Source organism: Takifugu rubripes, chromosome 1 (assembly GCF_901000725.2).
Source record: "Takifugu rubripes chromosome 1, fTakRub1.2, whole genome shotgun sequence".
In the NCBI taxonomy this organism is placed as follows: domain Eukaryota; kingdom Metazoa; phylum Chordata; class Actinopteri; order Tetraodontiformes; family Tetraodontidae; genus Takifugu; species Takifugu rubripes.
This window is the reverse complement of record NC_042285.1, coordinates 28,525,042-28,539,873: the sequence shown is the minus strand read 5'-3', so window position 1 is coordinate 28,539,873 and position 14,832 is coordinate 28,525,042. Positions and strand designations below refer to the sequence as shown.

Genomic DNA, 14,832 nt, shown 5'->3' with positions numbered 1-14,832 from the left:
AAACTGCGAGGTTGATCTTTGATTTTGTCTTCATTTTTAATGCTACTGTTGTCGTGGTTTATCGGCCACTGGGGGGCGACAGTGGACACGAGACAAGCGTCCGACTTCCTGTCGAGCCGTTACGTAACCGGTGACTCAAACCTTCTCCACACATTATATAACTAATAACTAGCTTTTAACATAAAGAACATTAGTTTTACTCAACACTTTCACATCCCCACCCAAACCGCACATGATACGTGTATGTAGCGGAACATGTGTGAAATGTTATGCTAAAGAATTGTACCATTTTATCTGCAAATGAAATGACATTATAATCACTATTCTGTGGTGTCTGTGATTCTCTTCTACTGGGTGTAGAATTATAATAATTACCTGAAACAAACAAGAATCATGTCACCAAAAATATTTTATTATCTCAACAGAAGTTTGTGGAAGGTTTAAAGCCCACAGTGTCTCCTAGCAACAGACTAAATACGCCCTGTAAGGTGTGAAAAATCAGATTATATACAAATCAAACGTTCTGAGTCATTTTTAAATACGGTCTGTTCCAGAACCTTGCTGTCAATAAATGAACCATGCTGCTATTTCAGCCACTGACAGTCCTCTATCAGACTTTAAGGTGCTCGAACAAAACAAAGGAAGTGACTTCACACCAGAAACCTCGTTAAAGTCCAGATGAAGATGATGACGGTGGCGGCTTGTGGAGGTGCCGGGAACTGGGCGCGGGTTTGGAACCAGCGATTGGAACCCAGCAGCAACAGAATTGACACGATTGCATAATCAGATCTGTTTCCAGCTGAAACTGCAACATCCTGCAGCAGGAAAGGATCATGGGAGCTTTTCAGCCAGGTAAAAGAACGTCGTCACTAAAAAGGAGGGAACGTACAGACAGACTAGCTAGCTTGTCCGAGGCTAATGCTACCATTTTAAATAAAAGCAGCTGTACAATGTGTGCAACAGTCGTAGCGGCACATCTGCTGCGCTGCTCAGAAACCGTAATTACAAAGCCAAAAACTCACAGGACAGACACGCCCGCTGTGCTAACACATTAGCCTCGCCCGCCCAACCAAAGGCTGGCCTTCGGAACGTGCGTGTGAGCCCAACTGGAACCAGAACCTCTCACAGGAAGTGAGCTGGAACCTCCACAGATGCACAAAGTGTTCAGCAACTCTGGAAATTAGACGGACGGCTGTGGAGGGAGTGACTGTCACCCAGACACCCCCCCCCCCCCCCCCCCCCCCCCTCCGGCGCCGGTGAAACGGGCTCACGGCCACCGGGACCCGAGCTCCGGGACGTAAGCCTTCACTTCAACCTGCTTCAAAACAACTGGCTCTATCGGCCCATCTGCTCTGCAAACGCACAGCTGGAGAAACGCAGCAGCTGGAGCAGCGAGAGTCCGGCTGGGCCGGATCGTACCGCAGCAGAACCTGCTGACCCCCACACCCACACCAGCCCAGCACGCACGCCGGCCCAGTCTGGGCTTCTTGGACGGGCTCCAGGAACGCTGGAGAGCATCAATCACGGGATTTCAACACCTTCACAACACATGTTCCTGTTACGTAACTGGAGAGGAGACGTGGCCCGGTTCTGGTCCCCAGCTCCAACACCAGCAGGATCATAACACGCTTGTCCCGACTGGGACGTCCCACAGGACTTCCTGTCCTCTCCCTCCTCTGGTGGGGGCAGAAAACTAGACGACATCACTACTCATACAAAAACAATAGTAATAGTCCTGTAATACATTGTTATTACTATTGTTATTGCTGCTTATAGACAACAGATGGTAGAAACACTTTTCCACTGCTGTTTTTGATGCAGTTACAAAGGTGACATGCTACTAAGATACTTAGCATTATTTAGCATTAGCAACAGGAACCACTTTTAGCTAAATCAAGCCAAGTGAAGAAGTTTGTTGGTTAAGCGAAACCACGTCGACATGTTGCAAATAAATATGTTTTAATAATTTATCTGACAGGAAGTAAACCGCCGTCTCCATGGCGACTGCCAGTGTCTAGGCTCTGGCTCTAATGGACCGCTCCGCTCCGGGCAGCCTCCGGCAGATCCGAATTCATAAAAAACTTGGTCCTTTTTTCTGGTCCACGTGGTTCCCCTGATGGATCGGACCACACCTGAAGCTGGGATCAGGATCTCCGCCCTCTTTGGGAGCAGCCGTCTGGTTTGGGTCGGTTCTCTCTGGACAGATGTGGTCGCTCGATGTGACGTGAGCGCTCGAGGCCAGATGTGGCGGCTCCGAACACACCTGCAGACCGGTGCCAGGTGTTCCACGCTCTGACCCAGTGTTCGGAATGAAGCAGAACGCCGCTAGCTGGAAGTCCAGACATGGTTCCGTTCATCAAAAGAGGCGGAGCCACATAGGTTAGTCCAGTTCTGCCGAGGACATTCCAGTAACCTAGCAACAGGAGGGCTCACCCAAAACCGTGCAGTTCATGTACGTAGGTGGCCGTTCCTCTCTCGGATAGCTGCTAACGAATATTAGCCGCTATTAGCCGCCAGTGAAAGCCCTCCTGGTGTGGAGCCACAGTTGTGGTCCATCAGTAGACAAACGTCAGGAGCAGGTTCTGCCGGGGCTCCCCTGAGGGGGGGCGTGTCGGGGAAGGGGAGGTGGGGGAAGTGCTGGGACAGGGTGTCCGCGGCCGGTCCCACCACCGTGTAGGCCTTCATGGCAGAGAGCCCGTTGAACAAGGCCACATCCAGAAGAGTCAGGTGGAAGGTGGAGGCGTTTGAGGAGGCGGTCTCTATCTCTGCTGAGAGTCCAGCTGAGGGGGCGATGGTGATCTCCTGCCTGGAGTAGGGGGCCTCCGGGGCCGTGATCCTCAGGGTGTGCAGGCCCAGCAGAGCCAGGATCCTGCTGTCCACCGGCTGGATTCCACAGAAGGACAACTGCAGGTGATGCACCACGCTCCTGTTCAGCAGCTCCTCCAGGAGCAGCACCTCCTTCACCCAGACGGTCAGTTGTTCCGACACCCAGAGCCCAGCAGGGGGCAGAGACGAGCGTAAGACGGTCCGGCACCGGCACAGCGAGTTGGCGAGAGCCTCGTCACAGTCCCGCACGGGCGCGGAGCAGCTGCAGTTGCGCAGGTTGAGCCCAGGGGCGGCGCTGGTGAACAGCAGCGTCGTGTTGAACCCCACGGGCAGCTCTGGTGTGGGGGCGGGGCTGGTCGTCTGGGTGACGGCGGCCAGGAGGAAAAACAACCAGAGTGGCCATGGCAACAAGGCAGAGCAGGCTGTGTTTGGAGCCATCGCCATGGTGACCAAACAGGCTACATCTTCACCGAGCAGAGAGATGGACGAAGCTGCGAAGAGAGAAGAAGAAGAAGGGACGTGTGAAACAGAGCCAACTGCAAATGCTGACAGACCCTTTTCCTCATTCAGCTAGCAGGCTGTTGTTAGCGTTTAGCCTGTGATTCACCATCGGGAGGCGGACGCTGGTGAGCTGAGCCAGAGGCTGCAGCACCGATCATGACTGTAAATGGAAAAAGAAACCGCACAGTGGAGAAGCCGAAGCTCTGTGAGGATCCATCAGGCCGCACATAAATACAGAACCAGTCGGTCCAGTCAAGAAATCCAGACGTGAACTCACCACACAAAGATTCAGAGCAGCTCCTGGTTTCCTGCGCAGCACAAAACGTGTCGGAGAGTAACACACACACACACACACACACACACACACACACACACACACACACACACACGCACACACACACACGACTCATTAACCCAGGAAAATCTGGTCACGTATTACTGCATGTTTATGGACTTGTATCCACACCGCAGGCTAATGCCACTCCTGCTAGCATTAGCATGATGACGTCATGTCCTCTTCACGATGATGTCATGATGCTGTAGCCGCTCTCACCTGTTTCCGTTCGTGTGCAACCGCCAGCGTCCCGACATTTGTTGATCATCATTGATTCAGCAGCTGTGCAACATCTGGACGGAGCGTTGCGACCGCAGCGGCGCCTGTGTTTACGCTGCGTTATTGTTGTAGCCAAACGGAGGCTAACGCGGGAGCAACACGGTGGTGGTGGAACGGGCTCCGATTTCTGGTACTGAGCAGATCCACCATCCGAACGGTTCGGGCTCATTGAAGGAGCGGCTCCAACATTCCTCTGACGTCATCGCTAACGTCATGCCCCCCTTCCCCCCCCAGCGTTAGCCGCTGCCTCTCACCCCAGCTGCAGTTTAGAACAACAGCAGAGACCAAGTCTGACCAGAACTGGACCATCACCTGGCTCTAGGCCCCGCCCCCACCCACACCTGTCCTCAGTCTGTTGTTATAAAGCAGCAACAGTCCTGTCACAGCTGTGCTAGCACCCAAACTGGGCTAAAGCGTGTTAGCAAACGAGCTCTGATGTGACCAGCAGAACCTTGGAGCAGAAAGTTCTGCTGTGGCAGCTGGTGGGTCAGAGACCCTCCGACATGGTCAACCTGGTTCTGTTCTACCATCAAACACCAGGGGTGACTAACCAGCGCATAGTTAACCAGCAGATAGTTAACAAGCAGATAGTTAAATTAACCAGCAGATAGTTAAAGTAACCAGATGACATTTAAACAATTTAAATGCTTTGAAGTTTTGCCCAAATCCCCCAGAAGCTTTTTCTGTGAAAGATTTTTAAAGTTCTGACCTTTGTGACAGATGTGAAGTTGGAATCATCAGACTGTCCTGATGTGCCGCTCCGCTCGCCGCTCCGCTCGCCGCTCCGCTGCATCAGCAGGGAGATTCTGTACTTAGCTTAAAGTCTTCTTCTCCTCTCTGACTCCATCTGTGGAGGAACTGATGAAAACATCTCCTCACATGTGATCACACCACGTCTCTCTCTCTCTCTCTCTCCGCGGCCCCGCCCCTTTAAACTACCGCTGCGGGCTGCTGCCACCTAGTGGACAGAGGGCTCATTACAACCCGCTGGTTCCTTTTTTCTGTGGGATTTAATCATTTATTCAAGATTTTCTGCTGAATCCTGTTGCTGCGCTGATCAAATGTGAATAATTAGCTGTGAAATTGACAAGTGGCCTCTTGTTGTGTCCAGATTTGTTGATCACATGGTGAAACATTCATGGACGTTCATCAAAAACAACCGTCTCAGGAGTCTGAACCTTACCTTTGCTCCTTTCTTCTTCCGGGTTTTGCTTTGGTATTGCCACCTCGTGCTGCGATTGGTCGAGAGAGACCAGAACCCATAGAGAGCAGACCCAGAACAGAGGGAGAGAGACCCAGAACAGAGGGAGAGAGACCCAGAACAAAGGCAGGGAGACCCAGAACCCAGGGAGAGAGACCCAGAACAGAGGGAGAGAGACCCAGAACAAAGGCAGGGAGACCCAGAACCCATACAGAGCAGACCCAGAACAGAGGGAGAGAGACCCAGAACAAAGGCAGGGAGACCCAGAACCCAGGGAGAGAGACCCAGAACAGAGGGAGAGAGACCCAGAACAGAGGGAGAGAGACCCAGAACAAAGGCAGGGAGACCCAGAACCCAGGGAGAGAGACCCAGAACAGAGGGAGAGAGACCCAGAACAAAGGCAGGGAGACCCAGAACCCAGGGACAGCAGAGGAGATGGTCCCGATTGGCGCCAGGGTGACACGCAAACCAGGAGGAATGTCCCCACTGCAGAACCTGGGAGTGGACAGGGTCCGGACCAACAGGCAGTTACTCGGGCCAGTACCTGGGTCTGGACGGTGCTGCTGGGCTTCTTTAGCCAATTTTTCCACCTGCCGTTTGAGCATCCCTATCATTCGTTCCCCGGGCAGGATGGCGACTGGGGTTGAGGGGCTGTGGTCCGATGAGAGCTGACGGGAGGGGGCATCAGGTTCCTGGACCCGGGCCGGTGGGTCATGGTGAACTAAAGCAGGTAAAGAAAACGGACCCACCTGGCCTGTAGGGAATTTAGCCTCTTTGCCGACTGGATGTAGGCAAGATCTTTGTGGTCTGTCCAGACCACAAAAGGTAGTTTGGCCACCCTCCAGCAGGTGGCGCCACTCTTCCAAGGCCAACTTGATTGGCAGTAAACTCGCGGTTCCCCACGTCGTCGTTGGCCTCTGCGGAGGCTTGCATCGGCGGGGGAAAAAGCACAGGGATTGTAACCGATGGTCAGGGCCGGAGCACTGGGACAGCACGGCCCCAACCCCCACATCCGAGGCGTTTACCTCAACCACGAACTGCTCCCTCTAGGTGGCGCTAGAACTGGAGCAGTGGAGAACATCGACTTTCTTTCATAGATGCCCTTGTCTGCCTCAGGTCACCACTTGAAGCTCACATTGACAGAGGTGAGCTCGTGAGCGGTGAGGCAATTTTGCTGTAATCCCGGACCAAACCTACGATGGAAGTGGCGAACCCCCAAAAAGAGCTGCAACTCCGTCCGGTTTGCCAGGATGGGCCACTCGACCACGGTTCTGATCTTCCCAGAACCAGCGGAGAGAGACCCAGAACATGGACGTTCATCAAAAACAACCGTTTTCAGGAGTCTGAACTTTACCTTTGCTCCCTTTCTTCTTCCGGGTTTTGCTTTGGTTTTGCCACCTCGTGCTGCTCGATTGGTCGAGAGAGACACAGAACCCCAAGAAGAGAGACCCAGAACCCACAGAGAGCAGATCCACCATCCGAACGGTTCGGGCTCATTGAAGGAGCGGCTCCAACATACCTCTGAACGTCCATCGCTAACGTCATGCCCCCTTCCCCCCCAGCGTTAGCTGCTGCCTCTCACCCCAGCTGCAGTTAGAACAAACAGCAGAAGACCAAGTCTGACCAGAACTGGACCATCACCTGGCTCTAGGCCCCCGCCCCCACCCACACCTGTCCTCAGTCTGTTGTTATAAAGCAGCAACAGTCCTGTCACAGCTGTGCTAGCACCCAAACTGGGCTACTAAAGCGTGTTAGCAAACGAGCTCTGATGTGACCAGCAGAACCTTGGAGCAGAAAGTTCTGCTGTGGCAGCTGGTGGGTCAGAGACCCTCCGACATGGTCAACCCTGGTTCTGTTCTACCATCAAACACCAGCGGATAGTCTAACCAAGCAGATAGTTATAAAAGCAGATAGTTAAATTAACCAGAAGATCGTTAACCAGCAGATGTTTAACCAGCGGATAGTTAACCAGCAGATAGTTAAATTAAACAGCTGATACTTACCCAGCAGATAGTTAAGTAAACAGCAGATATTTACCAGAAGATACTTAAGTAGTAAAAAGCAGATGTTTAACTAGCAGATAGTTAAAGTAACAGCTGATACTTACCCAGCAGATAGGTAAAGTAAACAGCAGATATTTACCAGAAGATAGTTAAAGTAAACAGCAGATAAAAACCAGCCTATAAATAAATTAAACAGCGCGATAGTTAAAGTAACCAGCAATTAGTTAACCAGCACATAAATAACTAAGCAGCAGATAGTTGAAGTAACCCAGCAGATAGTTAAATTAAACAAGCAGATATTTAACGAGCAGATGTTTAAACAGTTAGACAGTTAAGTGACCAGCAGTTATTTTAGCAGCAGATAGTTAAAGTAAATAGCAGATCGTTAAACCTAAACAGCAGATAGTTAACAATAAGCAGCAGATAGTTAACCAGCAGATAGAAGAATTAAACAGTAGATAAATAAAGTAAACAGGAGATAGTTAATCAGCAGATAGTTAAGTAACCAGCAGCTAGTTAAAGTAAACAGCAGATATTTACCAGCAGATAATTAAAGTAACCAGCAGATGTTTAACCAGCAGATCGTTGTTAAGTAAACAGCAGATAATTAAATCAAACAGTAGATAGTTAAAGTTAAACAGTAGATAACTAAAGTAAACAGGAGATAGTTAATCGGCAGATTACTTAATGTAACCAGCAGATATTTAAGCAGCAGATAGTTAATCAGGCAAATAAATAAAACTAAGCAGTAGTTAAAGTAAACAACAGATAAAAACCAGCAGATAGTTAAGTAAACAGCAGCTGTTTACCCGCAGATGCTTAAAGTAACCAGCAGATTTTTAACCAGCAGATAGTTAAAGTAAACAGCAGATATTTACCAGCAGATAGTTAAAGTAACCAGCAGATATTTAAGCAGCAGATAGTTAAAATAAACAGCAGATAGTTACAGTAACAAGCAGAAATTAAGCGGCAGATAGTTAAGTAACAAGCAGATATTTAAGCAGCAGACAGTTTAAATAACCATTAGATAGTTAAAATAACTGCAGATGTTTACCAGCAAATAGTTAAAGTAAACAGCAGATACTTGAATTAAACAGCAGATAGTTAAAAGAACCCAGCAGATAGTTAACCAGCAGATAAATAAACTAAGTAGCACATAGTTGAAGGTAACTAGCAGATAGTTAAATTAACAGGGAGATAGTTAAAGTAACCAGCAGATATTTAACCAGCAGATGGTTAAGTAACCAACAGATAGTTAAAGTAACCAGCAGATATTTAACCAGCAGATGGTTAAAGTAACCAACAGATAGTTTAAAGAATCAGCAGATAGTAACCAGCAGATAAATAAACTAAGTAGCACATAGTTGAAGTAACTAGCAGATAGTTAAATTAAACAGGAGATAGTTAAAGTAACCAGCAGATATTTAACCAGCAGATGGTTTAAAGTAACCCAACAGATAGTTAAAGTAACCAGCAGATATTTAACCAGCAGATAGTTAAAGTAACCAGCAGATAGTTAAGTAACCAGCAGATATTTAACAGCAGATAGTTAAAGTAAACAGCAGACAGTTAACCAGCAGATGGTTAAAGTAACCAGCAGATATTTAAAGTAACCAGCAGATACTTACCCAGGCAAATAGTTAAAGTAACCAGCGGATACTTACCCAGCAAATAGTTAAAGTAACCAGCGGATACTTACCCAGCAGATGGTTAAAGTAACCAGCAGATACTTACCCAGCAGATATTTAAAGTAACCAGCAGATACTTACCAGCAAATAGTAAAAGTAACCAGCAGATACTTACCCAGCAAATAGTTAAAGTAACCAGCAGATAATTACCCAGCAGATGGTTAAAGTAACCAGCAGATACTTACCCAGCAGATATTTAAAGTAACCAGCAGATACTTACCCAGCAGATAGTTAAAGTAACCAGCACATACTTACCCAGCGGATATTTAAAGTAACCAGCAGATAATTACCCAGCAGATAGTTAAAGTAAACAGCAGATAGTTAACCAACAGATAGTTACAGTAGCCAGCAGATAGTTAAAGTAACCAGCAGATATTTAAGCAGCAGACAGTTAAAGTAAACAGCAGATAGTTAAAGTAACCAGCAGATATTTAAGCAGCAGACAGTTAAAGTAACCAGCAGATAGTTAAAGTAACCAGCAGATAGATAAGTAACCAGCAGATAGTTAAAGTAACCAGCAGATATTTAAGCAGCAGATAGTTAAAGTAACCAGCAGATATTTACCAGAAGATACTTAAAGTAAAAAGCAGATGTTTAACTAGCAGATAGTTAAAGTAAACAGCAGATATTTACCAGAAGATAGTTAAAGTAAACAGCAGATAAAAACCAGCATATAAATAAATTAAACAGCAGATAGTTAAAGTAACCAGCAATTAGTTAACCAGCACATAAATAAACTAAGCAGCAGATAGTTGAAGTAACCAGCAGATAGTTAAATTAAACAGCAGATATTTAACGAGCAGATGTTTAAACAGTAGACAGTTAAAGTGACCAGCAGTTATTTTAGCAGCAGATAGTTAAAGTAAATAGCAGATAGTTAAACTAAACAGCAGATAGTTAAAGTAAACAGTAGATAAATAAAGTAAACAGGAGATAGTTAATCGGCAGATACTTAATGTAACCAGCAGATATTTAAGCAGCAGATAGTTACCAGCAGATAATTAAAGTAACCAGCAGATGTTTAACCAGCAGATAGTTAAAGTAAACAGCATATAATTAAATCAAACAGTAGATAGTTAAAGTAAACAGTAGATAAATAAAGTAAACAGGAGATAGTTAATCGGCAGATACTTAATGTAACCAGCAGATATTTAAGCAGCAGATAGTTAAAGTAAGCAGCAGATAGTTAATCAGCAAATAAATAAACTAAGCAGTAGTTAAAGTAAACAACAGATAAAAAACCAGCAGATAGTTAAAGTAAACAGCAGATAGTTAATCAGCAAATAAATAAACTAAGCAGTAGATAGTTAAAGTAAACAACAGATAAAAAACCAGCAGATAGTTAAAGTAAACAGCAGATGTTTAACCAGCAGATGCTTAAAGTAACCAGCAGATATTTAACCAGCAGATAGTTAAAGTAAACAGCAGATATTTTACCAGCAGATAGTTTAAAGTAACCAGCAGATATTTAAGCAGCAGATAGTTAAAATAAACAGCAGATAGTTACAGTAACAAGCAGAAATTTAAGCTGCAGATAGTTAAGGTAACAAGCAGATATTTAAGCAGCAGACAGTTAAAGTAACCATTAGATAGTTAAAATAAACTGCAGATGTTTACCAGCAAATAGTTAAAGTAAACAGCAGATACTTGAATTAAACAGCAGATAGTTAAAAGAACCAGCAGATAGTTAACCAGCAGATAAATAAACTAAGTAGCACATAGTTTGAGTAACTAGCAGATAGTTAAATTAAACAGGAGATAGTTAAAGTAACCAGCAGATATTTAACCAGCAGATGGTTAAAGTAACCAACAGATAGTTAAAGTAACCAGCAGATATTTAACCAGCAGATGGTTAAAGTAACCAACAGATAGTTAAAAGAACCAGCAGATAGTTAACCAGCAGATAAATAAACTAAGTAGCACATAGTTGAAGTAACTAGCAGATAGTTAAATTAAACAGGAGATAGTTAAAGTAACCAGCAGATATTTAACCAGCAGATGGGTTAAAGTAACCAACAGATAGTTAAAGTAACCAGCAGATATTTAACCAGCAGATAGTTAAAGTAACCAGCAGATAGTTAAAGTAACCAGCAGATATTTAACAGCAGATAGTTAAAGTAAACAGCAGACAGTTAACCAGCAGATGGTTAAAGTAACCAGCAGATATTTAAAGTAACCAGCAGATACTTACCCAGCAAATAGTTAAAGTAACCAGCGGATACTTACCCAGCAAATAGTTAAAGTAACCAGCGGATACTTACCCAGCAGATGGTTAAAGTAACCAGCAGATACTTACCCAGCAGATATTTAAAGTAACCAGCAGATACTTACCCAGCAAATAGTAAAAGTAACCAGCAGATACTTACCCAGCAAATAGTTAAAGTAACCAGCAGATACTTACCCAGCAGATGGTTAAAGTAACCAGCAGATACTTACCCAGCAGATATTTAAAGTAACCAGCAGATAATTACCCAGCAGATGGTTAAAGTAACCAGCACATACTTACCCCAGCAGATATTTAAAGTAACCAGCAGATACTTACCCAGCAGATAGTTAAAGTAACCAGCACATACTTACCCAGCGGATATTTAAAGTAACCGGCAGATAATTACCCAGCAGATAGTTAAAGTAAACAGCAGATAGTTAACCAACAGATAGTTACAGTAGCCAGCAGATAGTTAAAGTAACCAGCAGATATTTAAGCAGCAGACAGTTAAAGTAAACAGCAGATAGGTAAAGTAACCAGCAGATATTTAAGCAGCAGACAGTTAAAGTAACCAGCAGATAGTTAAAGTAACCAGCAGATAGATAAAGTAACCAGCAGATAGTTAAAGTAACCAGCAGATATTTAAGCAGCAGATAGTTAAAGTAACCAGCAGATACTTACCCAGCATCTAGTTAACTAAACAGCAGGATATTTAAACAGCAGATAGTTAAAGTAACCAGCAGATACTTACCCAGCAGCTAGTTAAAGTAAACAGCAGATATTTACCAGCAGATAGTCAAAGTAACCAGCAGATGTTTAACCAGCAGATAATTAAATTAAACAGTAGATAAATAAAGTAAACAGGAGATAATTAATCAGCAGATAGTTAAAGTAACCATCAGCTAGTTAAAGTAAACAGCAGATATTTACCAGCAGATAATTAAAGTAACCAGCAGATGTTTAACCGGCAGATAGTTAAAGTAAACAGCAGATAATTAAATCAAACAGTAGATAGTTAAAGTAAACAGTAGATAAATGAAGTAAACAGGAGATAGTTAATCAGCAGATACTTAATGTAACCAGCAGATATTTAAGCAGCAGATAGTTAAATTAAACAGCAGGTAGTGAAAGTAAGCAGCAGACAGTCAATCAGCAAATAAATAAACTAAGCAGTAGATAGTTAAACTAAACAACAGATAAAAAACAGCAGCTGTTTAACCAGCAGATGCTTAAAGTAACCAGCAGATTTTTAACCAGCAGATAGTTAAGTAACCAGCAGATATTTACCAGCAGATAGTTAAAGTAACCAGCAGATTTTTGAGCAGCAGATAGTTCAAGTAACAGCAGTTATTTAACAGCAGATAGTTAAGTAAACAGCAGACAGTTAACCAGCAGATGCTTAAAGTAACCAGCAGATTTTTAACCAGCAGATAGTTAAAGTAAACAGCAGATATTTACCAGCAGATAGTTAAAGTAACCAGCAGATATTTAAGCAGCAGATAGTTAAAATAAACAGCAGATAGTTACAGTAACAAGCAGAAATTTAAGCTGCAGATAGTTAAAGTAACAAGCAGATATTTAAGCAGCAGACAGTTAAAGTAACCATTAGATAGTTAAAATAAACTGCAGATGTTTACCAGCAAATAGTTAAAGTAAACAGCAGATACTTGAATTAAACAGCAGATAGTTAAAAGAACCAGCAGATAGTTAACCAGCAGATAAATAAACTAAGTAGCACATAGTTGAAGTAACTAGCAGATAGTTAAATTAAACAGGAGATAGTTAAAGTAACCAGCAGATATTTAACCAGCAGATGGTTAAAGTAACCAACAGATAGTTAAAGTAACCAGCAGATATTTAACCAGCAGATAGTTAAAGTAAACAGCAGACAGTTAACAGCAGATGGTTAAAGTAACCAGCAGATTTTTAACCAGCAGATAGTTAAAATAAACAGCAGATAGTTACAGTAACAAGCAGAAATTTAAGCTGCAGATAGTTAAAGTAACAAGCAGATACTTACCAGCAGACAGTTAAAGTAACCATTAGATAGTTAAAATAAACTGCAGATATTTACCAGCAAATAGTTAAAGTAAACAGCAGATACTTGAATTAAACAGCAGATAGTTAAAGGAACCAGCAGATAGTTAACCAGCAGATAAATAAACTAAGTAGCACACATTTGAAGTAACTAGCAGATAGTTAAATTAAACAGGAGATAGTTAAAGTAACCAGCAGATATTTAACCAGCAGATGGTTAAAGTAACCAACAGATAGTTAAAGTAACCAGCAGATATTTAACCAGCAGATAGTTAAAGTAACCAGCAGATATTTAACAGCAGATAGTTAAAGTAAACAGCAGACAGTTAACCAGCAGATGGTTAAAGTAACCAGCAGATATTTAAAGTAACCAGCAGATACTTACCCAGCAAATAGTTAAAGTAACCAGCGGATACTTACCCAGCATATAGTTAAAGTAAGCAGCGGATACTTACCCAGCAGATGGTTTAAAGTAACCAGCAGATACTTACCCAGCAGATATTTAAAGTAACCAGCAGATACTTACCCCAGCAAATAGTTAAGTAACAGCAGATACTTACCCAGCAGATGGTTAAAGTAACCAGCAGATACTTACCCAGCAGATATTTAAAGTAACCAGCAGATAATTACCCAGCAGATGGTTAAAGTAACCAGCAGATACTTACCCAGCAGATATTTAAAGTAACCCAGCAGATACTTACCCAGCAGATAGTTAAAGTAACCAGCACATACTTACCCAGCGGATATTTAAAGTAACCAGCAGATAATCCCCAGCAGATAGTTAAAGTAAACAGCAGATAGTTAAACCAACAGATAGTTACAGTAGCCAGCAGAATAGTTAAAGAAACCAGCAGATATTTACCAGCAGATAGTTAAAGTAACCAGCAGATATTAAGGCAGCAGACAGTTAAAGTAACCGGTAGATAGTTAAAGTAACCAGCAGATATTTAAGCAGTAGTAGATAGTTAAATAACCAGCAGATAGTAAATAACCAGCAGATAGATAAATAACCAGCAGATAGTTAAAGTAAACAGCAGATACTTAAATTAAACAGCAGATAGTTTAAGTAACCAGCAGATTCTTAAAGTAACCAGCAGATGTTTTAACCAGCAGATAGTTAAAGTGAACAGCAGATAGTTAACCAACAGATAGTTTACAGTAGCCAGCAGATAGTTAAAGTAACCAGCAGATATTTAAGCAGCAGACAGTTTAAAGTAAACAGCAGATAGTTAAAGTAACAAGCAGATATTTAAGCAGCAGACAGTTAAAGTAACCAGCAGATAGATAAAGTAACCAGTAGATAGTTAAAGTAATCAGCAGATAATTAAGCAGCAGATAGTTAAAGTAACCAGCAGATATTTAAGCAGCAGATATTTAAAGTGAACAGCAGATAGTTAACCAACAGATAGTTACAGTAGCCAGCAGATAGTTTAAAGTAACCAGCAGATATTTAGCAGCAGACAGTTTAAAGTAAACAGCAGATAGTTAAAGTAACCAGCAGATATTTAAGCAGCAGACAGTTAAAGTAACCAGCAGATAGTAAAGTAACAGCAGATAGATAAAGTAACCAGTAGATAGTTAAAGTAATCAGCAAATAACTAAGCAGCAGATAGTTAAAGTAGCCAGCAGATAGTTAAAGTTACCAGCAGATATTTAACCAGCAGATAAATAAAGTAACCAGCAGATATTTAACAGCAGATAGTTAAAGTAACAGCAGATGTTAACCAGCAGATAGTTAAAGTAACCAGCAATACTTA

At 43.2% G+C, this 14,832-nt stretch overlaps 1 protein-coding gene across 9 annotated transcripts; it reads right to left on the bottom strand.

Moving 5' to 3' along the window:
- Nucleotides 1-391: 391 nt before the first annotated feature.
- On the bottom strand, nucleotides 392-6,691 carry LOC105418340 (uncharacterized protein C21orf62 homolog). 9 transcript variants are annotated; one of them, XM_029828486.1, is made up of 5 exons: nucleotides 6,167-6,691; nucleotides 5,686-6,058; nucleotides 4,650-4,798; nucleotides 3,605-3,635; nucleotides 392-3,317 (listed from the first exon to the last, which is right to left on the bottom strand). In XM_029828486.1, the coding sequence occupies exons 3-5, from the start codon at nucleotides 4,731-4,733 to the stop codon at nucleotides 2,497-2,499; spliced, it is 936 nt and encodes a 311-aa protein (XP_029684346.1). In that variant the 5' UTR covers nucleotides 4,734-4,798; nucleotides 5,686-6,058; nucleotides 6,167-6,691; the 3' UTR covers nucleotides 392-2,496. The 9 variants fall into 9 exon arrangements, with proteins under 9 accessions (XP_029684346.1, XP_029684322.1, XP_029684383.1 ...); XM_029828462.1 differs by having other exon boundaries at nucleotides 4,650-4,787; XM_029828523.1 differs by having other exon boundaries at nucleotides 5,732-6,058.
- Between the last annotated feature and the right edge of the window lie 8,141 nt (nucleotides 6,692-14,832).

Coding starts and splice junctions, on each gene's coding strand:
- LOC105418340 (XM_029828486.1), bottom strand. CDS start 4,733: ATGCAGCGGAGCGGCGAGCGGAGCGGCGAGCGGAGCGGCACATCAGGA. Junction 3,636..4,649: donor ACTTCACATCTGTCACAAAG/GTCAGAACTTTA, acceptor TGTGCTGCGCAG/GAAACCAGGAGCTGCTCTGA. Junction 3,318..3,604: donor CTGCTCTGAATCTTTGTGTG/GTGAGTTCACGT, acceptor CTCTCTTCGCAG/CTTCGTCCATCTCTCTGCTC.